Source organism: Canis lupus, chromosome 11 (genome assembly GCF_048164855.1).
Source record: "Canis lupus baileyi chromosome 11, mCanLup2.hap1, whole genome shotgun sequence".
In the NCBI taxonomy this organism is placed as follows: domain Eukaryota; kingdom Metazoa; phylum Chordata; class Mammalia; order Carnivora; family Canidae; genus Canis; species Canis lupus.
The window spans coordinates 28,037,632-28,060,762 of NC_132848.1; the positions used below are offsets into that span (position 1 = coordinate 28,037,632).

General features: G+C 55.2%; 1 protein-coding gene across 1 annotated transcript in view; it reads right to left on the minus strand.

The window, feature by feature from the left end:
- Window positions 1–23,131, minus strand: part of CACNA1I (calcium voltage-gated channel subunit alpha1 I) — a 112,396-nt gene that overhangs the window by 23,012 nt on the left and 66,253 nt on the right. The window contains exons 7-16 of the mRNA XM_072842667.1: window positions 18,262–18,577; window positions 16,732–16,824; window positions 13,133–13,445; window positions 10,376–10,797; window positions 3,694–3,845; window positions 2,878–3,063; window positions 2,511–2,628; window positions 1,620–1,775; window positions 1,060–1,153; window positions 72–274 (exon numbers count right to left, since the gene is read on the minus strand). Coding sequence (XP_072698768.1) covers window positions 72–274; window positions 1,060–1,153; window positions 1,620–1,775; window positions 2,511–2,628; window positions 2,878–3,063; window positions 3,694–3,845; window positions 10,376–10,797; window positions 13,133–13,445; window positions 16,732–16,824; window positions 18,262–18,577 — 2,053 coding nt within the window. The remainder of the gene's footprint in view (window positions 1–71; window positions 275–1,059; window positions 1,154–1,619; window positions 1,776–2,510; window positions 2,629–2,877; window positions 3,064–3,693; window positions 3,846–10,375; window positions 10,798–13,132; window positions 13,446–16,731; window positions 16,825–18,261; window positions 18,578–23,131) is intronic.

The window sequence follows — 23,131 nt, forward strand, 5'->3', positions numbered from 1 at the left end:
CTTCTCTCCAGGGGCCCTCAGCATACATCCCAGCAGGAAGCACCCATCCAGAGCACCCCACAAGGACTCACCAGGGAGCGCTGGTCATAGCTCATCCTGCCCAGTGACATGACACTGCTCTTGCGGGAGCCCAGGGCCACCAGGACGGGGTCCGGCTGCAGCGAGAGGCGGGGGGCAGGTGCTGCAGCTCCGGCAGGGCCCAGATGTCCACCCAGCGGGAGATTGGGGTCCAGGTGCCCATTGGGGGTCATGGGGATTGGGCAGAGCTTGGGATCTGGAGGGGTGAGATGGAGACAGAAGGAGGGGCAAACAAAAACAACTAGAGCAAAAGAATTCATAAGACAAAGAAACAAGGATGGGAATAGAAATAGTCTTTCTGGGGAGAAATAGGTCTTCCTCCACCTTCCCATTAGACCCCATGTCACATGCCTCTCCACCCTTCCTGGAGAGCTCTCAGCTTGCCTATTTTTTTTTAATTAAATTCTTTACTTTAGTTCAGTTTAGTTAACATACAAGCGTGTATTAGTTTCAGGTGTATAGTACGGTGACCCCACAATCCTGTACATCATTACTCAGAGCTCATCACATCAGCTTTCTCTTTGGATGAGTGGATCCCCTGCCTGCTGCGTTCAGGGCCAGCCCCTAGCTTCACCCAGCATGGGAACCTCTCTCCTGGGCCCACTTCAGAAAGCAAGGCAAAGATGGTCCGGCCCAGTTACCAAGGTGGACACTGGCCCTGGGCAGGGCAGACCTGTTCCAAAGCTGCCGCATGGTGCCAACAGGACCAGAACCCAGGTGTCCTGAGGTCCGAGACTCTTCCCAACAGGCCACACAGTCGGAGGGGTGTGAACTGCAGCTCCCTCTGTGGCTAGAATTCAGAGGGCTGGAAAGTCACTGACCTCTTTGGGGCCTTTGCCCGTTTCCTTCCATTGTAAACCAACCACAGAGAGTTAGCAGTCACGGAGCCTGGGCTCGAGGGGAAGCCCGGTACTGTGCCCTCTGCCCACCTGGATCTCTGGGGAAGGGTCCTGGCCCTGATGACGGTAGGGACCTCTTTACCTCCACTGCCATCCAGGCCCTCCTGAAGCTTGTCAAAATCTTCCATGTTGGATGAGCTCTGGTCCTCGTCCGAGTAGGAGCGATTGGCGTCACCCTGGGAGACCATTCCTCTTGTTGGAATGCAGGTTGGCTCAGCCCTTCCCTCCCTCCCGAATTGTTTAATAGGTGTTTCACCCCCATTTTACAGGTAGGGAAACTGAGGCTCAGAAAAGGAAAGCGAGAAGCTAACGAGGACCTTGGCCATAAACCCACATCTGCCTGACTGCAAGGATCCCCTAAGCCTCAGAGAATGGAGGATGCAGGATCTAGATCTTAGGGGCTTTACAGTTTCAGAAATGGAGAGATCTAGTCCTACACTCCTGGGGGAGAGGCAGGGATTGGAGATGCAGTCTTTATTTGCATGCTTCCTGCGATAGGAAGCTCACCACCTAATTGGCAACCCTTCCTTGGGAACTTGTGACCTGCTAGATGTTTGAGTTGAAATCCTCCTCCACTCAGTCCCCTCCCCCAGTCTGGTACAGGCCCCACGGGGGTGCTTCCTCTGCCTGGGCTGCAGTCACCTCTGCCTGGAAGCCTTCCACCAGGATGGCCACCAAGAGGTTGAAGAGCACGTAGTTGCCGAAGGTCATGAGGGCGACAAAATAGAGGGAGGCCCAGGGGGAGGTGGAGGCCATGCCATTGTAGAGGACAACGTTCCAGTCCTCCTGGGTGAGAATCTGTGAGGGAAGGGGGAACAGAGTTCAATCCTGGAGTATTCCATCTGGCCCAAGGGCAGATGGAATCCACTGAGTGGCAGAGCTACAGGCATGCTGCGGCCCATGCACACCTATAGCATCTCCTTACACATGTTTGGGGACACCCAGGGACCTTGTACTACACTGACCCACCTGGCACAGCCTCCGCCCCTCGCTCACACACATGGCTCTGCCTGCTGGTCCCGGCCCGGGCACAACCCACACTCCTGCTCTGACTCTCTCTGCACCGTTGGGTGCTCCTTCCTGGCTGTTCCCTCAGCCCCAACCTCTCCACACACTTTCTGCTTGTCCCTCCCCTCGCCCCCACCCTTCCTCGAGCCCACCCTTCCTCCTTCTGCCCCCCACCCCCCGCACCGTGTGACAGCCCTTGGCGTGCACACTCATTCAACCAAGTCTAGGTTATATGTGAATAAATAGTCTCAGAGGAGAATCCCAAGGTGCCCAAGTCTTGGGGTGGGAGTGGAGGGGCAGGGATGGGCACCATGCGGTCACTCCAGCTCCCAGAGCAAGTGCAATGCCAGCCTGACCCTGTACCCGGACCTGACTGCTGGAGGCTGGAGTGGAGGGGCCTCCCTCCCTGGCAGGCCATCCCTCTTCTCTGGATTCCCCAAGGGGCCACCTCTGAAAGGCAATCCAAGCAGCGGTCCTGGGAGAAACCCCTTCTCCTGACACACATGAACATGTGCTGTCGCTCACCTGGAACACTGTGACGATGGCCCACAGCAGGGAGTCAAAGTTCTTCCTGTCGGGGACAGTGTCTCCTGTGTCCGTACGGAGGCTGAATTTGCAGCCAAAGATGTGCATCCCAAGGATGCTGAGGGAGGAATGGAGGTGGCTCAAGGGGCCTGCCTGCTTTGTTTCATCCTCAGAACCACCCAGGAAGGTGGCAGGGGCCAACCTGGTTCCATTTTACAGAAACGAACCCTGAGGCTCAGAGGGCAGTACTCGCCCGGAGCCATCGGAGATTCACACCCACATCCAGGGTGTTGCCTGGGGAAGCTGGACCAGCCATGCGCCCCCAGGCCCCCTCACACATGTGGTCCCCAGGGTGAGCAGGGCTCACCTGAAGATGAAAATGAAGAGCATGAGCAGCATGCAGAAGGTGGCCACGTTGTCCATGGTCTTCATGAGCACCACCAGCTGGCGCCGCAGCGCGGGCATGAAGCGCACCAGCTTCAGCACCCGCAGCAGCCGGAAGGTCCGCAGCACCGACAGGCCGCCGTCCGCCTGCCCCACGATCTCCCAGATGCTGGGAGGGGGCAAGTGGGGGCAGGGAGGAGAGAGGCAGGAGGGTTCAGCAGAGGGCGGGGAGGAGAGGAGCAAAGGGGGGTCAGGGACGATGGAGAGACGGAGGGCTTCATTCATTCATTCATCCCATGAATAACATGTTTCACGGGGCATTGCTGCTGCAGGGCATGTTGTGAGTCCACGGGCACCCCCACACACAAGAAGTCTATGGCTTAAATTCAGGAGGGTCTACCCACTGACCTCTTTTTGAGATTTAAATTTTTTTTGGTTAGGAATGCAAACAAGCCACAGAGAATTAGCAGTCCCTATGACTTTTTGACCAGTCAAAATTGCGAATGTGTTTCTATAACCGTCGATGTACATATTTCCAAATATTATTTATACCCATCCTTTCTTTGGAGTGATGGTAGTCACAAGACCTGCTGTTACATCTTGCTATTTAATGCATTAATCTAGAAGCCAGTATAGTACCGAATGACAAATTTTTAAATATTTGGTAACTGTGTTTGGATATAATTGAATTCCTTTGTGCTCTTACACACATTGTTTACTGCCGGGGTCAGTGCATTAGATTCCCCTCCTGCCCCACTCAGTTTCTGGGCCCGCAGCCTGCTGGGGGCAGAGGCAGCACCTGATGATAACGATGATGCTGTCAAAAATGTTGTAAGGGTTGCGCAGGTAGTCAAAGAGTCCGAAGGCAGCCAGCTTCAGGAGCATCTCTAGGGCGAACATGCTGGTGAAGACTACGTTGCAGATCTCCAGGATGTTGGTCAGCTCCTCGGGCTATGGAGGCATTGGGACAGGGGACAGGGACCCTGTCAGACCAGAGCACATCCGTGGATCCTCTTTGGATGCCCATGGGCTCCAGGCCCCCCAGGGAGGCAGGGAGGCCTGGCTCTGTCACCCTGGCTGCGTGACCTGGCAGTCAGAGTCCTTGCTGGAACACAACAGCCCACGAGAACCATACAGCTCTGCTGCATCTCTGCTGTCCACTGAGCTGGTGGGACCCACCAGGCTGACCTTCCACACAGTTGGAAATGATGCTGGTACTGCGCACTGAGGGAGCTATCGTGACACCCACTTTACAGATCAGGATACAGTGTGAGAAGCTGACTTACGGTCAGATGGCTAGATGCAGAGCAAGGCAAGAAAACAGGCTAGTCGTTGCGGGAAACCTCCTGTTTTCCCCTGCACTTACCACATGCAGGACCTGTTCTCTGAACTTTACAAGCATCATGTCCCTTAATCCCACACAAGAGCCCATTTTGCAGATGAGGAAGCAGGTTCAGGGAAGGCCAGCTCCCTGCCTTCGGCTGTGGAGCAGGGAAGGGGCAGAGCCAGGATCTGCACTCAGGCAGCCTGGCCCAAGGCTTCTCCCCTTAACCCCTGGCTATGCAGACCCCCCTACTGAGCCCTCCCCACGCTCCCATTCCCCAGCAGTGGTTGTCTCAGGACTGTGGGTGGCTGGAGATCACTGTGATCAATGGGACTTCCTTCACACACTTCTCAGTGGAAGACACTAGAGCCCAGAGCAGTCAAGGGTTAAAGTCACCAGCTGGTCAGACAGAGACTGGTACCTCTGGCCAGACAGCCACGCTCTGACCCCAGAACTGATTACCTCCTGGTTTTTAGCCAGCAGGTGACACCTCTACAAATGGAACCATCTGAGCGACACTGGTATATAAAACAGGCCACATTATGGGCCATGACTAGGAGACAGGGTTCCAGGGCCACCCCTTACCCACAGCAGTGTCTTCATTCATAAAACAAGGAGGTGCAATAAGATGATATTCATTCCGGACCTCTCCACTGAGCACCATACAGGGAGGGCTCCAGCCCCTCTCCTCTGTGAGCCCTCGGGGACTGTGAGGTGTCTGGTTTCTGCCCACCACCGAGCCAGGTTGCTCCCACCCGAGTCACGGAGAAGGGAAGGCCTGACCACATGTCCGTGCTGAGCTCGACACCCCACAATTGCCGACACCTCCCACCATCTGCGAGGCTGCTGCTGGAGTCTCTGTTTCACATATAAGGACCCTGAGGCTCAGAGAAGTGAGCTGCCTTGCTCTGAGCCACCCGGCCAGGATGCCACAGAGCCACAGAATCAGACCCCTAACTGCTCTGCAGCGACACATGGAAAGCCCACCAGAACTCATCCACCCGCACCTCCCTCCGTTCCCACGGTTCACACACTCCACGGCCTGCGGAGTGTCCACCACGGGCTGGGCGTGTGTACCCAGGGCAGCCGGTGGTGAAAGCATCAGGACATTGCCCCTGTCCCCAGGAAGCGCGGGCTCTGCTGGCAAAGCCCAACACCCAAGCTGACCAACAGTCACTTCGTGCTAAACACAGAGAAAAGTTGAGGGTGCTTTAAGGAACAGCGGTCCTTCAGTCAGGAGCAGCTGCCTGGAGGAAGTGACATCTCAGCAGAGACCTCAAAGCTGAGAGGGGGAGCCCAGCGACAGGGAGGAGAAGAGAAGGTGTCTAGGCAGAGGGACCAGCCAGAGCAAGAGTGGAGAGGGGGGAGAGATGCCAGCCATCGGCACCCTCGCCCCCACCCCAGCCCAGCCCCTCCACCAGGTGACAGGGCACCGCAGGGGCCTGAGTGTGATTCCATTTGGGTTAAAAGGAAAAGAGGGCGGAACATAATAATAATCCAACCGCCCACTTCCGACCAGTGCCTGGGAAACCTAATAAAACTGCCAGCTCCTCTCAAGCCCAGATAAAAGGAGGAGGCCCCATTTCCATCGTAATCACATTTGACTCACAAAATGGGCCGAAAGAGCAGTGGGACCCTGAGAGGGGCCCTTGGTGGGGAGCGGCCGGGGCCCTGCAACCCCGGCTGAGGCAGGGCCCAGATGCAGCTCGGAGCCACCAATTTCCCAGCCCGCCAAAATGATGACAGCAGAGATGGAAAACGTGGCTGCTGACAGTCCTTAATGACGATCACCCGCTCTGGGCCACACAACGCTCCCGCCCACAACTGATGCGGAGCCACCGCTCTCTGGAAAGGTCACCCGCTGGCCCCCGGTGCCCCCCCACTCCCAGCAGCTGTTTCTCTAGTCGAGCGCACACCTGTTAATCTTTCTCTAATGGACCATCCATCACTCCTGCAAGCAATTTTCTGGGAGAGAGAGACAGCGAGCGGGAGACAGGAGAACATGGACTATTCTGTACCGTGAGACTGAGGTGGGAGGGTATGTGAAGATGCACAGGGAGGCCATGAGGGAGATGGACAGACAGACAGACAAATATGGGCGCGGGGAATGAGAGGCAAAGGTGGGGTGTGGAGAGATGAGACAGAGGAAGATAAACATGTGAAAATGTAAGGAAGGACCAAGATCATGACCTTGTGGGAGTGCATGAGGGAGCCAGGAACGTGAGAGGCAGCAGGCAGACAGACCACCAGGCAGAGGCTGCAGAGACCCACCCAGTGGAAGAGGGGGTGACAAGGGGCAGAAAACCACTAGAGGCAGGAGGGTGGAGGGCGGGTAGGGAGGGGCTGCCATCCGGAGGCCCAAGTGGAGGGAGACAGAGGCCCGCTCCTCCTGGCCCGCCAGGCATGGTGGCACCAGGCTGCCCAGCCTCTGGCCATTTCTGCAGGGATATGAGGTTCCCACCGGGCAGGGGTCCCCAGCTGTGGGCGGGAAGCTCTGGAGCCTGGGACTACCCCATGGCAATGAAGGCAGCTGGTGTTAAGTGTCTCCCCTGCATCAGTCAGTGCCAAGCACTTTCCATGAATTATCTTATTTAGACCTCAAACGTCACCCTATGGCATCCCCATTTTATAGATGTGGACACTGAGGCTCAGAGGGAAATGACCGCCCAAGGCCAAGGCCCGACAGTGGTGGAATCAGATCTCAATCTGAATCAGAAGAATACTCCCTCTGGCCTGTTCCACTCCCCTGACAGCTTCAGCTTGAGGCTCCAGGTCAATCCAGACCTGTCTCTGCCCTGCTTGCAAGCGTTCTGTGGCCCCCTGCTGCCTTGAGGACAAAGCCTGCCTTAAGACACTTTGTGGAAGGACAGCACCCCCAGCCTCCTGGGCTACCTTCTGCCCTCTGTGCACATCCTCCCTGAGGGCTCATTCCTTTGGGGGATTGCTCCTGGGCACTGTACCTGTCCCTCCTCTGTCTCACTGAGGAACTCCTAGTCACCCTTCAGGATCCATCTCCAGTGCCACTGCCTCTGGGAAGCCTTCTGGGACTGCAGCCCATGTTGGCTCTCCCCGCTAAGCCCTCCAGAGCTGGAATGTTGGGCACTACACTAGTCCATCCTCCTCTTCCCAGAGTCATCCCAGACTGGCTGCAGAAGGGAAAATAAAGTTGCTTTGAGCCAATCACTGATCTGGAGGCCTTGAATGCAGTCCCCTGGGAGCAGGGGCCTGTGGACATGCCCCAGCCTGCCCTAGGAGGCTACCTGCAGCCCTGCCCTGCTGCCCATTCAGCCCAACTCTGTTTCTTGTCATCCTACCCGGTGACCATCCTCCATTTCCAGGACAGGCTGGGGCTGAGAGCAGCCTTGCCCAGCTTGGGAGGAGTTGTGCGCCCAGACAGGGGAGTGTAGAGAGATGGAAAGGCTGCAATGGAGCAATGCCTCCCCACCCAGGCCTCTCCACTGCCTCCTGTCGGCTTTGTGGAACCTCCACCTCAGCATCCTGGAGCCCTGCTCGGACAATTGCTCACCGTGTCACTGGAGCAAGCCTCAGTCTCCCCACCTGCTCAGTGGCTTTAAGACACTCGCCTTGCCTGCCCCATTGGGCTGCCATAGGGATCACAAGGAAAAGAACTGTGCTAACACATGACAGCAGGTGATGATGAAGGAATCTGTACCCTCCCCAAGCCAACCCCACCCACCTGCTTGTCGCATAGCCTCAGTCACAGACCATCCTGGGCCTCCCCTCCTCCCTGGGGCTACTCAGAGGAGCAGACTTCAGCACCATCTAACCCCCAGGGCCATGCCAGGCTCCCTGCCAGGCCCCTACAATGCCTCCCCTCTATGGTCACCACCCCTGCAGAAAAGGGGCTGTGCATGTTCACCCATCTTCCTCTCCTGTTCTTCCCCCACTCTCCCTGGGCCACCTCCCTCTGCAGGCACCACCTCAGACAGGGCTGCTCAGAATAAACCCGGGGGTGGATCCTTTCCCCGCCAAGCCACGTCTGGGAGCCGAGGGGAGTGGCGCAAACATGCCAGCAGGCCCACAGCAGGCCCTGCACGGAGCTCTACAGAACAATGGCTGCCACTCGGGGCTGCTTTAAAAAGAACATTTTTAAAAATTTTCCCTCCTCCTCACTTTTTCTTTAATTAATTAATTTTTCGAGGCTCCAGACAGCAGAGGGTAAACTCAGTCCTAGGGTGGTGATGTGAGGCTCAAACAGAAGATTCATAGAGTTGCAAACTAGTGAGCACCCACTATGTTCCAGGCTTCCTAATTAACCCACCCAGCCACTCTGTGACAAGGGTCTGGGGGTCCCAGGGTGTGGGTGCCCCTTTCACAGATGGAGGTGCTGGCTGAGGGAGGCCAAGGCCCCCTGCACGCCCATGGCAGAACCAGGGAAGGAGCCCATGCAGGAGCAGTAGAGGCGTGTGGAGTGGAGGCCAGGCTGCAGGGCAGGGGGAGAGGCTGGGACCCCGAGAACCCCAACAAACAGGCCTCCGAAAAATAGTCCTGATCTGCAGCGTACGCCAATTTCCATGGTGTAAATACTCCCACCACAGCCAATTTCAAGCTACCAACTGTTTAAAAACAGGCTTTCGAAACTCCTGAGTGTTAGAAAATTGGCTCTCGCCAGCTGGTTCCCACAAGCCCTGGCAGGAACGGTGCCCAGTCTCTACTGCAGCAGCACTGTGACAAGCCCCCTTGGTGCCACCCACTCAGAAATCAGAGCCAGCACCCCAACATCACCTGCTTCCCCTATGGGCCCCCCTCCAGGACCACTGGCATGGCTAGGAAAGGCCCGAAGTCTGAACCCTGGGCAAGGGGGTCCTGGGCTGCCTGTCTCCCCAGCTTTACCCTGCAGAGAGCCCTCCCCCCCAGGCCTCCCCAGAGACCTTTTTAATTAAGCCAGAATGGCTGGCAAACCAGCAGCTCCGAACAGAGTGTCACCGCAGCCCCAGGGGCTGCATTTAAGTAAATTGAATGGAGCCAGCGCTTGGCAAGCTAATGAAGAGGGAAATGAGAGTGTGGCCCACCGCAGGGTGCAGGGACGGGTGCCGAGAGACAGCGGCAGGGATGCAAAGGGGGGGCCACGTTCTAAACCCTACAGGGGGGTCAGTCTTGCCACAGAGAGATGTGGGTGCAGATCTGACCCCTCACTGGCTGTGGGACACCCTCCCTAGGCTTCAGGGTTACTAGGGGCCAAATGGGGTGCCCTCACAGGGCTGGGGTACAGGTCAAGGGGCTGGGGGACCCAGAAAACAGTGTTGCTTCAATTAGAGCCAGGACTGGACTTGTCATGTAGGCTGGCAGCCCAGGCTATGACCTGTGTACTAGGGATGTGTGTGCTAACCCCCTGTGGCCCTCCATCCTGTGTCCCTATAAGTAGCACCCTCCCTGTGCTGCCACCTCACCCACGTGTCTATCCCCTTGGGACTCTGTCTCTGAACTCCTCTCACCCCCAAAGCCCTAGCAGTACCTCTATGGATGGCCCAGGGGGCCTGGGACACACCATTCAACTCAGCCAACACCCACTCTGCATCTACATGCCCAGCGCTGAGGACAGAAGAAACTACAGGGTTGGCAGAGGAGGCAGACAGGGGACAGTCTTTGCAGGGCAACCCTGAGGCCACTCTCAGTGCCTCGGTGCTGTGTGGAGGGCCTCGGGGACATGAGGACACACCACTGAAGGCACTGCCCACAGAGAAGCCTTGGCTGTCAGAAGAAAGCTCTGCACTTTGTGCCAAGGGCAATGGGGAGCTGGGGCAGGCTGGGGCAGGGGAGAGCCCCACCTTGGGAAAGATCACTCCGGCTGTCTGGGGGAGAAGGGACAAGTGACAACTGGAAATGAGGTCTGGCAGGGATTGACAGGGAGGAGCTGTGGGTGCCTGTGTCCAGGCTGAGCTGCTCAGGAGAAAGGAGTGGGACCTGCACCCCCGCAGCCCCAGGATTAGTGTGGCTTCCCTGGCCCACTTGCTCACCCACGGGCAGACCGCAGAGCTCCTCGCTCCCCTGGGCTGGGCCCAGGGATGAATGGGACCTAGTCCCCAGCAGGTGGGAGACGGACACACTGAGTGTTCAACAGCCCAGGCTGCATGGGCCAGCTTGGGCCTGGGCACCCAGCCCTCCCCCTCCACACCCGTGCCCGGCCCCCACTGGCCTGCTCGTGGTGCTCGATGCCCATGCTGACGGTGTTGACCAGGATGGCCATCATGATGCCCCGGTTGAAGTATTTGCTGTCCACGATGCCTCGAAGCTTGGCTCGAGTCTCCCGCCACACATCCCCACACAGCCGGGTGGCCCCGTCCGCCTTCTCCTCCTCGTCCTCCTTCCCCAGCCCAGAGGAGGCCCCGTCCTCGCTGCTCCGGGCCCCGTCCCCATCGGCCTCCTCCGAGCCGCCACCTGAGCCACCAGAGCCCGAGCCCTCCTGGCCCGAGTCAGTGCTGCCCGGGCCCGAGGGCCGCCGACTCTCCTCATGCTGGCAGCGGGGGCAGCTGGCAGGGTCGGAGGCCAGCATGGCAGAGATGGGCTGCACCAGCGTGTGGGGCGTCGGGTCCAGGGGACTGTGTTGAGGGCACAGCTCTGCAAAGCAAACACAAGGCAGGGGTGACGCCCCCGGTTACACAGGCCCGGGGGTCTCAGAGGTGGCAGTCCCTGCCCACCTCACCCTGAGACCCAGCCCCGTGTGAGCTTCAGGCTCCTAGGCTCGGGCTCTGCCTGGGATTCGCCAGCCCCACCAGGAGGCCCAGTGGCCTGTGGTTCCCAGGGGATTGGCTTTACGGCTCTAGGCTCTGTCTGCCCCTGTGTAAAGTCAGGACTGGGAGCACCTCCCCGCAGGGCTGTGGGGAGGGATCTACTGTGGATGCATGCGGGGTGCCTGGAGCCATGCCTGGGGCACACGTGCCTATCATCTGCCCTTGCTCCATCACTTCCTGGCCCAAGGCCCAGCCCTCCCACGATCCTGCTGATGACAATGGCGGAGGAAGAGCCTCTCAAAGAGCCAGGCTGGTAGGGAGGATGGTCTCCCCCAGAAGGAGCCAAGGTGGCCTCTCCATCTCCAATTCTCCCACCTGTATGTGGGCCTTGTGTCCCAGGGAGGGAGGGAGGCCAGAGCCCTGGGCAGGGGCAAACCCTTGCTCTAGAAGCCCCCTGAGAGTGCCCTCCTCACAAGCTGAGAGTTGGGGCTGGCTCCTGGGGGAGCTGACAGGAGGGACAGCAGGGAGTGGGGGGCAGAAGCTTTCATCCCCTTTGCTGCCCCAGGGAGAGTTTGAGAAGCTTGGGCCAGTCTTGGACCAGAGTTCTGTGATCTGTGAACCATTTCGAAGAGGTGTCAGGAAGATTCTTTCTGGGTGGTTTGGTTTCTTCTTTATGTTTGCCTTTATTTTACTAGAATAAATGTGTTTTGCTTGTGTGAGCCAAGAAAATTATAATAATAAAAACATTAAAGGGAAAGAAAAATATGTAATGCCTAACATTCCTTTCCAGACTTGCCTCCAATTATCTCCCAATGCCTAGGAGAAGGCCCTCGGACTCATTCATCCCCTGGAGCTGAGCCGGGGTGAGGCAGCCAGAAGCCCAGGGGTCAGTCCCATCTCAGCAAAGCCCAGCTCAGACCCATTCATGGGGTTGGGCTCCCTAAAATGTGTTTCCCAGGGAAGAAGGAAGGCATGCAGTCCCCAGGGCGGGGGGGGGGGGGGGGTAAGTTCTTCCTCCAGATGGCCCCCTGGGCTTCCCTCCACACAGGTTCCCTGGACAGGGTGGGGGGCAGCAGCAGGCAGCTCCGCCCTGCGTCATCCAGGAACGCTGCAAGCCAGCCTTGCCCAGACCCCGGCTCCCCCGTCCACGTGCCGGGCCAGCCCACGGGCCACCTGGAGCCTCCTCCAAGACCACGCCTGGACGGCTGGCGCCCAAGGATGGGTAGGCGGCAGCTCCGAGCACCAGTTCCCCGGCTCGCCTCCCAAGAATCTCAGATTCCCAGGACGCGAGAGCTGCCGGAGCAGGGCCTGGGGGTGGCTGACTCCCACTGCACGTGAGCCTCAGCCTCAACTTCGCAGGGCAGGAGCCTGAGACCCACCGAGGGGCCCAGCTGTCCGCGGTACAGTCCCCGCTGCCTGCAGCCCCAGTGGCTGGGGGCAGGGCCTATTGCCCAGGGCTGCTCCTCCGGTGGGAGCTGAGCCTTCATTTCCCCCTGGAGGCGGCTCAGCAAACCCAACTCTGACGTCCCTGATACTGTTTTTGTCACTGACACACTGTGTGACCTTAAGTGACTCCCTTCATCTCTCTGGACCTTAGTTTTTCCATTTGAAAACGGGATCATGTTACGAAGAGATCATGCCCCCTTCTCGGGACTGTTTCCTAGAACAGATGAGAAAATGAACAGAGAGCCCTTTCTGAGCCTGAGTGTCTGGAGACAGAAGATCACAAAATGGCACAGGTGTCCCTGATACATCATGTCTTCGCAGAGTGGGGGCCGCAGCCCCTTTATTCCAGGTGGCCGGTGGTTGGTCACTGCTCTGGTGTGCTGGCAAGCATGTGGTGGCAGCAGGAGCCCACATGGGTGGTGGGGCAGGCAGGCTGAGTGGGGGGACGTTTTAGGATTATACCAGACGGGATGGACATGCGTTTACTTCTCTCAAGTGTGAATCCCAGGGTGGAGCCTGAGTGCACAAGACCACACGCTGGGATGGGAAGGGAATCCCTGTAGGGGCCGGGGTGTCGAGTCCCCCCAGCCGGAGGCCAGTCCAGGCCAGACACTCACTGGCAGTTGGTCAGGAAAGTAGGGAAGGAACCAGGGCAGTGACTAGAGCCCCTGAGGGAAGACCTGGGTTCCCACCTGCTGGACGGCTCTGCCCACAAGGAGGAGACAGGCACGCACGAGGCCGGAGGGGGGCACCCTGGAGGGGTTGCGGCCACTTACTGTAGTGCCTGGGCTCCTTGGCGTGGGGCCCGGGTTTGGTGGAGGTGGGTGCCCCCGGGGCCGAGGCCTGTCGGCGGCTCTGCAGGGCCTGGTAGAGACCCAGGGCGCGGCGCCTGGCCTTGCGCAGGATGTGGCAGATGTACTGGAAGATCTCCTCGTAACAGTCGCCGGGCTCCGCGTAGCTGGCCACCGTGCTGGAGGACAGGTAGCGCTGCCGCTGCTCCAGCATCAGCCGGTGCTCCCGCTGCTTGGTCTCCGAGAACTGGGTCGCTATGACAACGAGGCACAGGTTGATCATGAAGAAGGAGCCCACCTGTGACCAACGGGAGGAGAGGACAGGGACAGGAACAGAGGGGACAGATTGGTGGGGGGAGCGAAACGAGAAGGAGAAAGAGAAATGGTGGGGGAGGGGGGTACAGAGATGGAGCCGGAGGGACAGAGGTGGGGCAAGAAGCAGAGGGACACAGAGGCAGAAAGGAAGACCAGAGGAGAAGCAGGGACAGATCCGAGACACCAAAGAGGGACGGGACAGAGTCAGGAGGCAGACAGCCAGGAACGCAGAGAGACAACAGGAGAAACACGGAGAGGGAGTGACACAGGCTCAGAGAGTACAGGAGCGGAGGGCACGAGGAGGCAGGGAGAGAGAGGAGTGGAGGGTGGAGGGCCCAGAGAGACGGAGAGGCACGGGGCACAGATAGGGACAGGAAAAGATTGCTGAGGCCCTGCTCCGGCAGGAGGCCGGGGCCCCAGGACGGCGGGGGCCCAGGCAGCTCCCCGGGCCCCACCGGCACCTGCTTCCAAGCCTTCTCCCCCTGGGCCCTCAGGCCAGGGCCTCACCAGTGCAGAGGCTGGGGAGGAAGGCTCAGCCCCGCTCAGGCCATCCAGGCCCTGAGTTCCACCCAAGCCCTGCCCTCTCTCTGGCTTGGCTTTGGGCATCCAGTTGGGCATCCAGACACAACAGAAGCTTTCTTCAGAAAGTGTTTCCTAGTGTGGCTGTATCCGTGCTTGGAGGGAGGAGGTGGGAGAGGCTACCCAGTGAGTACTGGGAATCCTGCCACCTCAGGACTCGGGGCCCAGTTCCAGTGGCCACCACAGGGAGCAGAGCCCTTCCTGCCCTGCTTTCCAGAGGGCAGACCCCTCTCCTGGCATTTGCCAAGCCTTTGAATGGGATCAGCAGGCCCTGCCAGCAAGGGGAGTGGCTTTTCATCCTCCTCCAGGCCCCAGACATGGATTCACACCCCCCCCCAATCCCCCCAACCCTGCCCCGTCCCCCATGCCACAAATAGAGAGCTAGGCTTCTGCAGTTATCAGGCAGAGGGCAATTCCTGGCTGGAAGACTCTGGAAAAATCCCCAGGTAAGAAGATGCCCCTCCTTGGCTCTCTTGGTCATGTCTTACCCCAAGCATCTCCTGGGGCCCTGCTCCACGCAGGCCTGTGTGAGGGGTCACCAGGAAGGAGAGGTCACAGACCCTTCCCTCTGGGCGCACACCCCTGCCAGGCTTCCACTCAGCCTGCCTCCTCCATGGCTGCTACCCCAGAGCCCAGGCAGCAGCTCCCCCAGCCCTTCTGGAACTCCATTTCCTTGTAAAGCTGAAGGCTCAAGCAAGACAAGCTTAAAGCTCTTCCTATAGGGGTGCAGGGGAGGGGAGGTACTGGAGACCTGACTCTGGGGGCTGAGGACTCTCACCTCACTGGGGCTCAGGGGCTTCACCTGAGGAACAGAATAGGCAGGTGGCCCTGCAGGGCCAGGGCTGTGAGGGCAAAATGACAGCATGATCATTCAGGCTCTGCTCTCTGGACCCTTTCCAGCGCCTGGAAAAACTCAGCATCCTCAGCCCCTGTCAGTGCCCTTTCTCTTGTGATGGGGCCACCTAGGACCCAATAACAGCGGCAGTAACAGTAGCAGGGCACATTTATTGAGCACTTCCTATGTGCCAGGGGCCATGCAGGCCTTAGGCTGTCTCGTCGAATCCTCCTGAGAGCCCATCAGCCTTGGTGCCATCACTATTCCCCACTTTATTGTGGATCCGGGGGGCTAAGGGGCCTGCCTTGGGTCACCCTAGGAGTTACCAACCCCACATTCCCATCTCAACTCTATCAGGAGGAGCAGATCACATTCTCCAGCCCTGCTCTGAAGTTCGAGGCTCCTCTAGCAACCCCAGTGATTTGAGGCCCACTGTCTCAGAATTCTGTCCATTTCAAGGTCTCTGCAAGCGGCCCCTGCCCAGAAGGCCCTCCCCGCAGCTGCCCGCCCTGAGCCCTTTAAAAGCTCAATTCTGGTATCACCTCCTCCAGGAAGCCTCCCACTCCCACATCCCTCCTCCTGGCTAGATCAGAGAATTCCTTTGGGCTCCCTCAGCCTCTGTCACAGCTCCTAAGGTGCTGTCGGGTCACTGCCAGCTGTAGCCCCCCCGCCCCGCCCCAACTGACTCCTGGAGAGCAGAGGCGGGCCCACCTCACTGCTCAGTTCTCCACGCTTGGCTCAGGGCCCGATGCAGCGCAGGCTTCCCTGGCTGTGCTGGGGAGCTGAACAAACCAGTGGGTGAATGGCAATGCTGAACAAAGCCTGGACCTCCTCTCCTTTCATCTGGGTGTCTCCTCAGGGGCCCAAGGCCCCAGCTTCCCCAGGAAGGCCATCAGAGCAAAGCTAACAGTGAGTATGTCCCAGGTCACCGCCTGCCAGCCTGTCCTGAACCCCCCAGGCCAAGGTCCCACCAGCTCGGAACGGGGTGCTGCCCCAGAGAGCCAAGCATGCCCTCTCCTACCACCGAGGCACCAGAGAACCCAGCCTCACAGCAGTAGGGAGCCAGCCAGCACTGACTGTCCCAGGAGTGAATCACCTTGACATTTGGGGGATTGTGCTGTGGCTGAAGCTGCAGTCAGGCATGACAAGGTGGATGAGCTCGCTCTGGGCAGACTGTGGGGGAAGGCAGGAAGGGCTGCCTGGGCAGGGAAAGGGCCCCGCTCCGTGAGGCAGATGAACCCTGCCTGCACCCCCAAGCCACCCCCACAAGGCAGAGCTGCCTGAGAGGTGCGAATCCCTCCGAGAATTTCAGGGAGCCCCGTGGGGAAGCAGCCCCCCACTTCTGCCTCAGAGCATCTCCTCTTCCCACTCCCGGAAAAGAGGAGCAAGCTGGGGTCCTAGAGAAGCCTCCATCCTGGGGACTGCACCTGGCTGCGGTCAGGAGAACGTATTCCCAGAGACCACGAGGCAGAGAAACCCGAGCGGGAGTGACGAGATGGACTTAAATGCCCAGAAATGAGAAATGAAAGCAATAGAAAGTGATGGATGCTTCCCACCGCTGCCCTGACGAGTCCCTTCAATCACCCGCTGCTCGGAGGCATTTAAAAATTGCCCCTCCTGGGGAGCCTGGCTGGCTCAGTGGAGCACTAGACTCCTGATTTCCGGGTTGTGAGTTTAAGCCCCGCCCTGGGTGTCGAGATTACATAAAAATAAAATCTAAAAAAACTGCTCCCCCCTGCTCCCTCCCACTCAGCTCTCCTGGCTCTGCGGGGTTCCTTGAGGAGCCCCCCGACCCTCTCCCTGGTCCCTGGGTCCTTGAGCTTGCCCAGAAAGCCCCAGTTTCCCTGACACTTACTATGATAAGCAGGATAAAATAGATGAAGTTGTAGAAGGAGTGAGCATCCATCACATAGTACATGATCTCCACCCAGCCTTCCAGAGTAATCACCTGCAGCCGCAACAGAGCAGAGGAGGAGTGAGCCTGAGACAGGGAAGCCAGGACCCTGAGGCAGGGCAGGCAGCAGGTGCAGCCCCAGCCAGAGGCCCTGCCGTGTGCCAGGCTGCTTTACCCGCATTCTCTCTCCTACTCCGCAAGGCTCCACGGGCGGGCCAGCCTCACCCTCAGCACACAGGTGAGGACACTGAAGTTCAGAGAGGTTAGAGTACTTGCCCACCATCACACAGCCAGGAAGGTAGGGACCCAGACTTCAGCCCGCCCTTCCTGCTCCAGAGTCCCCGCCCACCAGTCTCCCACACCAAGGCAGGTGCTAGGCAGAGCAGCCTTAGGCACAACCAGTGGCAGGCTCTCCCCAGCACCACCCTCTTGCATGCTTCTGGAGCAGGAGCCCCTGGGCAGCCCACCCACCCTGGGGTGGGGGGGGGGGCAAGGGTCTCAGAACGCAGCCGCTGGGCTGTGACCACATCACATCACGCCTTGCAGCTCTGAATTCTACGATCTCACTGCCCCCCAGGGCAGAGAGCACAGAGCCACCGGGGTAAGGCCTTCCCATCTCCTTGGGGCTTCTCAGCCACCACTCTCCGCCCCAGCCCCATCCTTCCTTCCGAGGGCAGCAGGAAGGTGGCCTCTAGCCCTCATTCCACACTGGGCTGACAGCTCCGCTCGCATCATCCAGTTTCTTCTCCTCAGCCACTCATGGTAAGAGAAAGCTGTTATTACCCAGCATTAGAGGTGAAAAACTGAGGTGCAGAGACATCGAGCAGTAGGTCCCACAGCCCTGGTTCCCTCAATGTACCCCATCCCTGTCCTCTGCAGAGCACTGGGGTCATGCAAGGCAATGAAGCCCTTTGCACCCAGTAAAGTTAACAGTGCTTTGTGAGTGTATATAAATATGGGCACTGAATAAAATGTTTCTTACTGACTGATCAAAAACACGATCCGAGAGACCCTGCCCAAACAAACAGCTCCTTGGTGCTCTCTGCACACCCCCGGGGCTTCCCTACACCCAGGCCTTTGCTCAAGTGGTCACCGCCACCAGGAAAGCCCCTGGCCCCGACCAGGCCTGAGGCTGGGCTCTCTCCTCTATAAACAGACCTCCCTGCTGGGATCCATATGCCCCCAGGCAACCTGAGATTCCACAGAGCACAAGCTTTGGGGTCCCCCAGACCTGGATTAAAATCCTGATTCTTCATTAAATAGCATGTGATCCTCAAATAGCTTGCCTCCTTTCTTTCAAACCTCAGGCGCTCTGCCTGTCACAGGGGCATGATAACGCTCACTGTGCCGGCAAGTTGGGCAGATTTCAGCGGAACACCTAGCACAAAGCCCTAGCTGCCAGAAGAAGCTGTTCACTCCACCCCTCACCCAGCCAGCTCTGGTCTCCCAGGCCCCGGCACGCACGCTGGCGCCAAGCCTGAGTGGCCTCACCTGGAAGATGACGATCCAGGCGTAACCGATATTGTCAAAGTTGATGGCACCCTTGTGGGGGTTGGCACTGCCTGTGCGGCACACGTTGTAGTAGCGGTTCCAGTTGACACACAGCCCGCTGGCATTGAGGTCCTGGCGCCCTGCCCCGAAGTCGTAGACATCATCCTTGGACAGGCAGCACTCGCGGCCCTGCTCCTTGAGTGGGGGGATCTCGTGGCAGCCCATGATGCCATTGTCCCCCGAAAGGGAGCAGATGAAAGGCATCTCATCGTCCTCCTCTGGCTGGTAGTAGGGGGGCAGGGCTACATCCCCTTGTCTGTCCACAGGTGATGACAGTGGGTCAAAGAGAAGGGGAGAGGTTATCACCAGGAGGAGCAGAGGGGGGGAGGCGATGCAGTGTGGCAAATCTGTCCCACAGGTCCTGTCATTGCCTTTGGGCCTTTGTCTGTGTTGTCCCCCCACTGGGGACACCCTTCCCCGCGGTCGAAAAATCTCCCGCTGACCAACTCACTGTGGTCAGTTCCAGGGTCCCTCCTCTGAGGGGCCTTCCCTAAGGGCTAGTCCTTGGTCCCTATATGGCTCCTGGGGAATATGCACCCAACTTCCCTGGGAGGCTGAAGCTCTGCTAGGGCAAGGGATGGGGGGGTCTCAGCCTCCCTGGTTCCCACACACTGCTTGGTCAGCCCAGAGTACATGTTTAATCAACAAACACTGAATTTTACTGATCCAACAGATGAGGAGTTGATCCTCTGCCTGCCCCACCCCTTCCCATCTAGGTGACCTGGGACTGTTCACTTCCTCTCTCCAGACCTCAATTTCCTCATCTGCAAAACAGAGATGACAATCACTGCCCTACCCATCCTGTGGGGTTAAAGAATGATTCAATGCAATCCAATCAAAATCCCAACGTGTTTCTGTCTGTGGAACCTGGCCAGATGGTTCTAGGATTTATCTGGATGGGAGAACAGTCAAGACAATTTTTTAAAAGGAGAAAGATGAGTGGAGTCCAACCCTACAAGAGAGTAAAATACAACTACAATTATTACTAGAGTGCGATATTGCAACAGGAGCAGAAAGATTCGTGGAACACCACAGGGCACAGAAGGCAAACCCATTCGTAAAATGGAACATAGTCTATTATAAAAAAACCTGGGATCCCTGGGTGGCGCAGCGGTTTGGCGCCTGCCTTTGGCCCAGGGCGTGATCCTGGAGACCCGGGATCGAATCCCACATCGGGCTCCCGGTGCATGGAGCCTGCTTCTCCCTCTGCCTGTGTCTCTGACTCTCTCTCTCTCTCTCTCTGTATCTGTCATAAATAAATAAAATATTAAAAAAAAAAAACCTTTTCAGATCCATAGAGAATGGAAGAACTACACAATAAATGGCATTGAGATAATAGCTATCTGTTTGGAAAATAATAAAGCTAGATCCCTACCTCACACTCTATACAAAAATAAACTTCTTGAAGAGTTGGTATCAAAAGAAAAATAGAATGTAAGTTACCTCATTAGTTGTAATATTGGTTATAACTATTCAATTGATAATATTGATTATCAATTGATATTGATTGCTCATTGAAAATAATCTTTGGGGGCACTTGGGTGGCACAGTCCATTAAGTGTTTGACTCTTGGTTTTGGCTCAGTTCATGATCTCGGGGTTATGAAATCAAGCCCCATGTCAGACTCTGCACTCAGCACAGAGTCTGCTTGTGATTCTCTCTCCCTCTCCCTCTGCCCCTCCCACTTGTGCGTGCTCTCTCTCACTCTCTCTCTCTCTAAAATAAATAAATAAATCCTTAAAAAAAGAAAAAATAATAATAATCTTTTGGATATATTAGGTTAAGTAAAATATATTACAGAATTTAAAATAATAAACTTCTGGTGGATTAAAAATCATAAATGCAACAAACATTACAATAAAAATATTATAAGAGAACAGAGAATATTTTTGTTAACTCAAGATGTATAAGGCGTTCTGGATAAAATACACCAAATCCAAATTCTACAAAGGAAAATGTCAAGATTGACTATAAACAAATGTAAATTTTTTTTCTTTTTCTTGTTTAGAGGGTGGGGTGGAGGGCAGAGGGAGAGAGAGAGAGAATCTGAAGCAGGCTCCATGCCCAGCGTGGAATCCGACATGGGGCTCAATCTCACAATCCTGAGATTATAATCTGAGCCAAAATCAAGTGTCAGACACTTAACCAACTAAGCCATCCAAGCACCCCAAATGTGAAATCTCTATGAGATAAAAGAGAGCATACTAAGTACAAAGATAAGAACAAACTGATAGGGATGCCTGGGTGGCTCAGTGGTTGAGCACCTGCCTTTGGCCCAGGGCATGATCCTGGAGACCTGGGATCGAGTCCCACATCAGGCTCCCTGCATGGAGCCTGCTTCTCTCTCTGCCTATGTCTCTGCCTGTGTGTGTGTCTCTCATGAATAAATAAATAAAATTTCAAAAAAAAAAGAACTGATAGAAAGCAGAGGTAGGCAAGCTTTCTCTGTAAAGGGCCAGATAGAAAATATTTTTTGCAGACCATATAGTCTCTGTGCCAATTGCTCATCTGCATCATTGTAATGTGAGATAATCATAGAAAACAGGTAACCAAGTGGGCATGGCTGTGTTCCGATAAAACTTTATTTACAAAACCGGGCCAGGGATTGCCACTCCCCTGGGATGAGTACTGGCAACATATAACACAAATAAAAGAGGGGCACCTGGCTGGCTTAATCAGAAGAGCATGTGATTCTCAATTACGGGATTGTGAGTTCAAGCCCCACGTTGGGTGTAGAAGTTACTAAAAAATAAATAAATAAACTTTAAAAAAAAGAAATAAACAATAACCACCTACAGCATATTAAGATCACCTGTAACTCAGTAAGAAAAATAAAAATAACCACAGGGGGAAAAAGAACATAATAAAGAAAAGAAATTCACGAAAGAAATAAAAATGGCCAATGTACTTGAAAAAAAAGAGGCCAGGATGCCTAGGTGGCTCAGTGGTTAAGCATCTGCCTGCGGCTCAGCAAGTGATCCTGGAGTCCCCGGACCGAGTCCCACATCAGGCTCCCCTGCATAGAGCCTGCTTCTCTTCTGTCTATGTCTCTGTCTCTGTCTCTCTCTCTCTCTGTGTGTCTCTCATAAATAAATAAATAAAATCTTTAAAAAAAGAAAAAAGAGGCCGATATAACCATATATAGGAAGAGATACTCAATTAACTAACAACAGGAAAATACAAACAAAAATAATATCAAGGTCATTTTACACCCATCCAAATGGAAATGTTTCAGGGTGATATAGTACTGAGTGCGGAAAAGAATGAGTGCAAGCAGACACGCACACATGCTGTTGGCAGGAGTGTATATTGATACGACCTTTTTAACAAGGGAATTTGGCAACATCCATCATCAATTAACATGTACACATCCAACCCAAATACAATGGCCACCTGACGGCCACAAAGACACCACTGCAGCTCCACAGAGAAAGGATGGACTTCTCAGTCAATGGTGATGGGACAATGGAATTCACCTATAGGAAGGGAATCTCAACCCAACCACATACCATACTAAAAATTATTTGAGATGGAATACAAGACTAAATGTGAAAGATAAACTGGGAAAGCTTCTAAAAGAAAACATTGGAGGATATTTTCATTGCCTTGGGTTAAGAAAAGATTAAACTGGACACAAAAAGCAATACTAAAAAATGATTGGTAATTTGAACTTCATTATAACTAAGAGCTTCTGTTCATCAAATAGCACCATTAAGAGAGTAAAAATGGAACAGGCTGGAATAAAATATTTGAGATATATATGTATATATATCTCCACCAAAGGATGCAAATACATAATTTATATATATAAAACATCTGCAATTACATATACATATATATATATATATCTCCAACCAAAGGGAAGAAATCTAGAATACAAAGAACCACTACAAATGTATAATTAAAGGACAACCCAATCTAAAAATGGCAAAAGACTGTAATAGACACTTCATAAGATGATGCACGGATGGACCATACGAATGTGAAAAGTGCTAATTATCACTTGACATCGGGGCAGTACAAATTAAAACCACAATAAGATACCACAGCCCTCTCACTGGAATAGTTAAAATTAAAAGGACTGACAACACCAAACGTTGATAAGGATGCCAGGCCCCTGGAACCCTCAGACTTTGCGAGTAGACATTTAATGCAACCATTTTGGAAAACCATTCGACAAAATCTCCTAAAGCTGAACACACTTGCCCCCTTCACAGTTCCATTCCTGAGTATTCACCCAAAAGAAAGGACGGCTCTAGCCACCAAAGACATGTTCAAGAATATGCATGAGTCATAAAAGCCAAAAAGAATTTAAAAAAAAAAAAAACAGAAACAAATCAACAGTGGAATGAAAAAAATAAGTACTTGTATATTTGCTCAATATCTACCCACAGCAATGAAAAACAAAAAAACTACTGCCACCCGCAAGAATGTGGGTGAATCTCAAAGACACATTACACTGAGCCAAAAAAGCTGACACAAAAGATAGCTTCCTGTAGGATTCCAGTGTAAGAAATCTCAAAAACAGGCAACACAAATAGAGGTCAGGATGGTGGCTACTTTGGGGTGTGGGGGATAGGAACTGGTCGGGCGCAGGGGGGAGCCTCCCTGGGCCCCATAAGTTTCTCTGGGTAGCCTAACACTGCCGTAGACTTCATTAAGTCCACCTAAAACTTCATTAAGCCATACACTTAACACTTGTGCCCGCTACTGAGCGCAATTTGTTATCTTAACCAAAAAAGGGATAAAAATATACATACACTTTAACTAGCAGTTACGAGTCTACCCATCGATCATGTGTGTCTACACG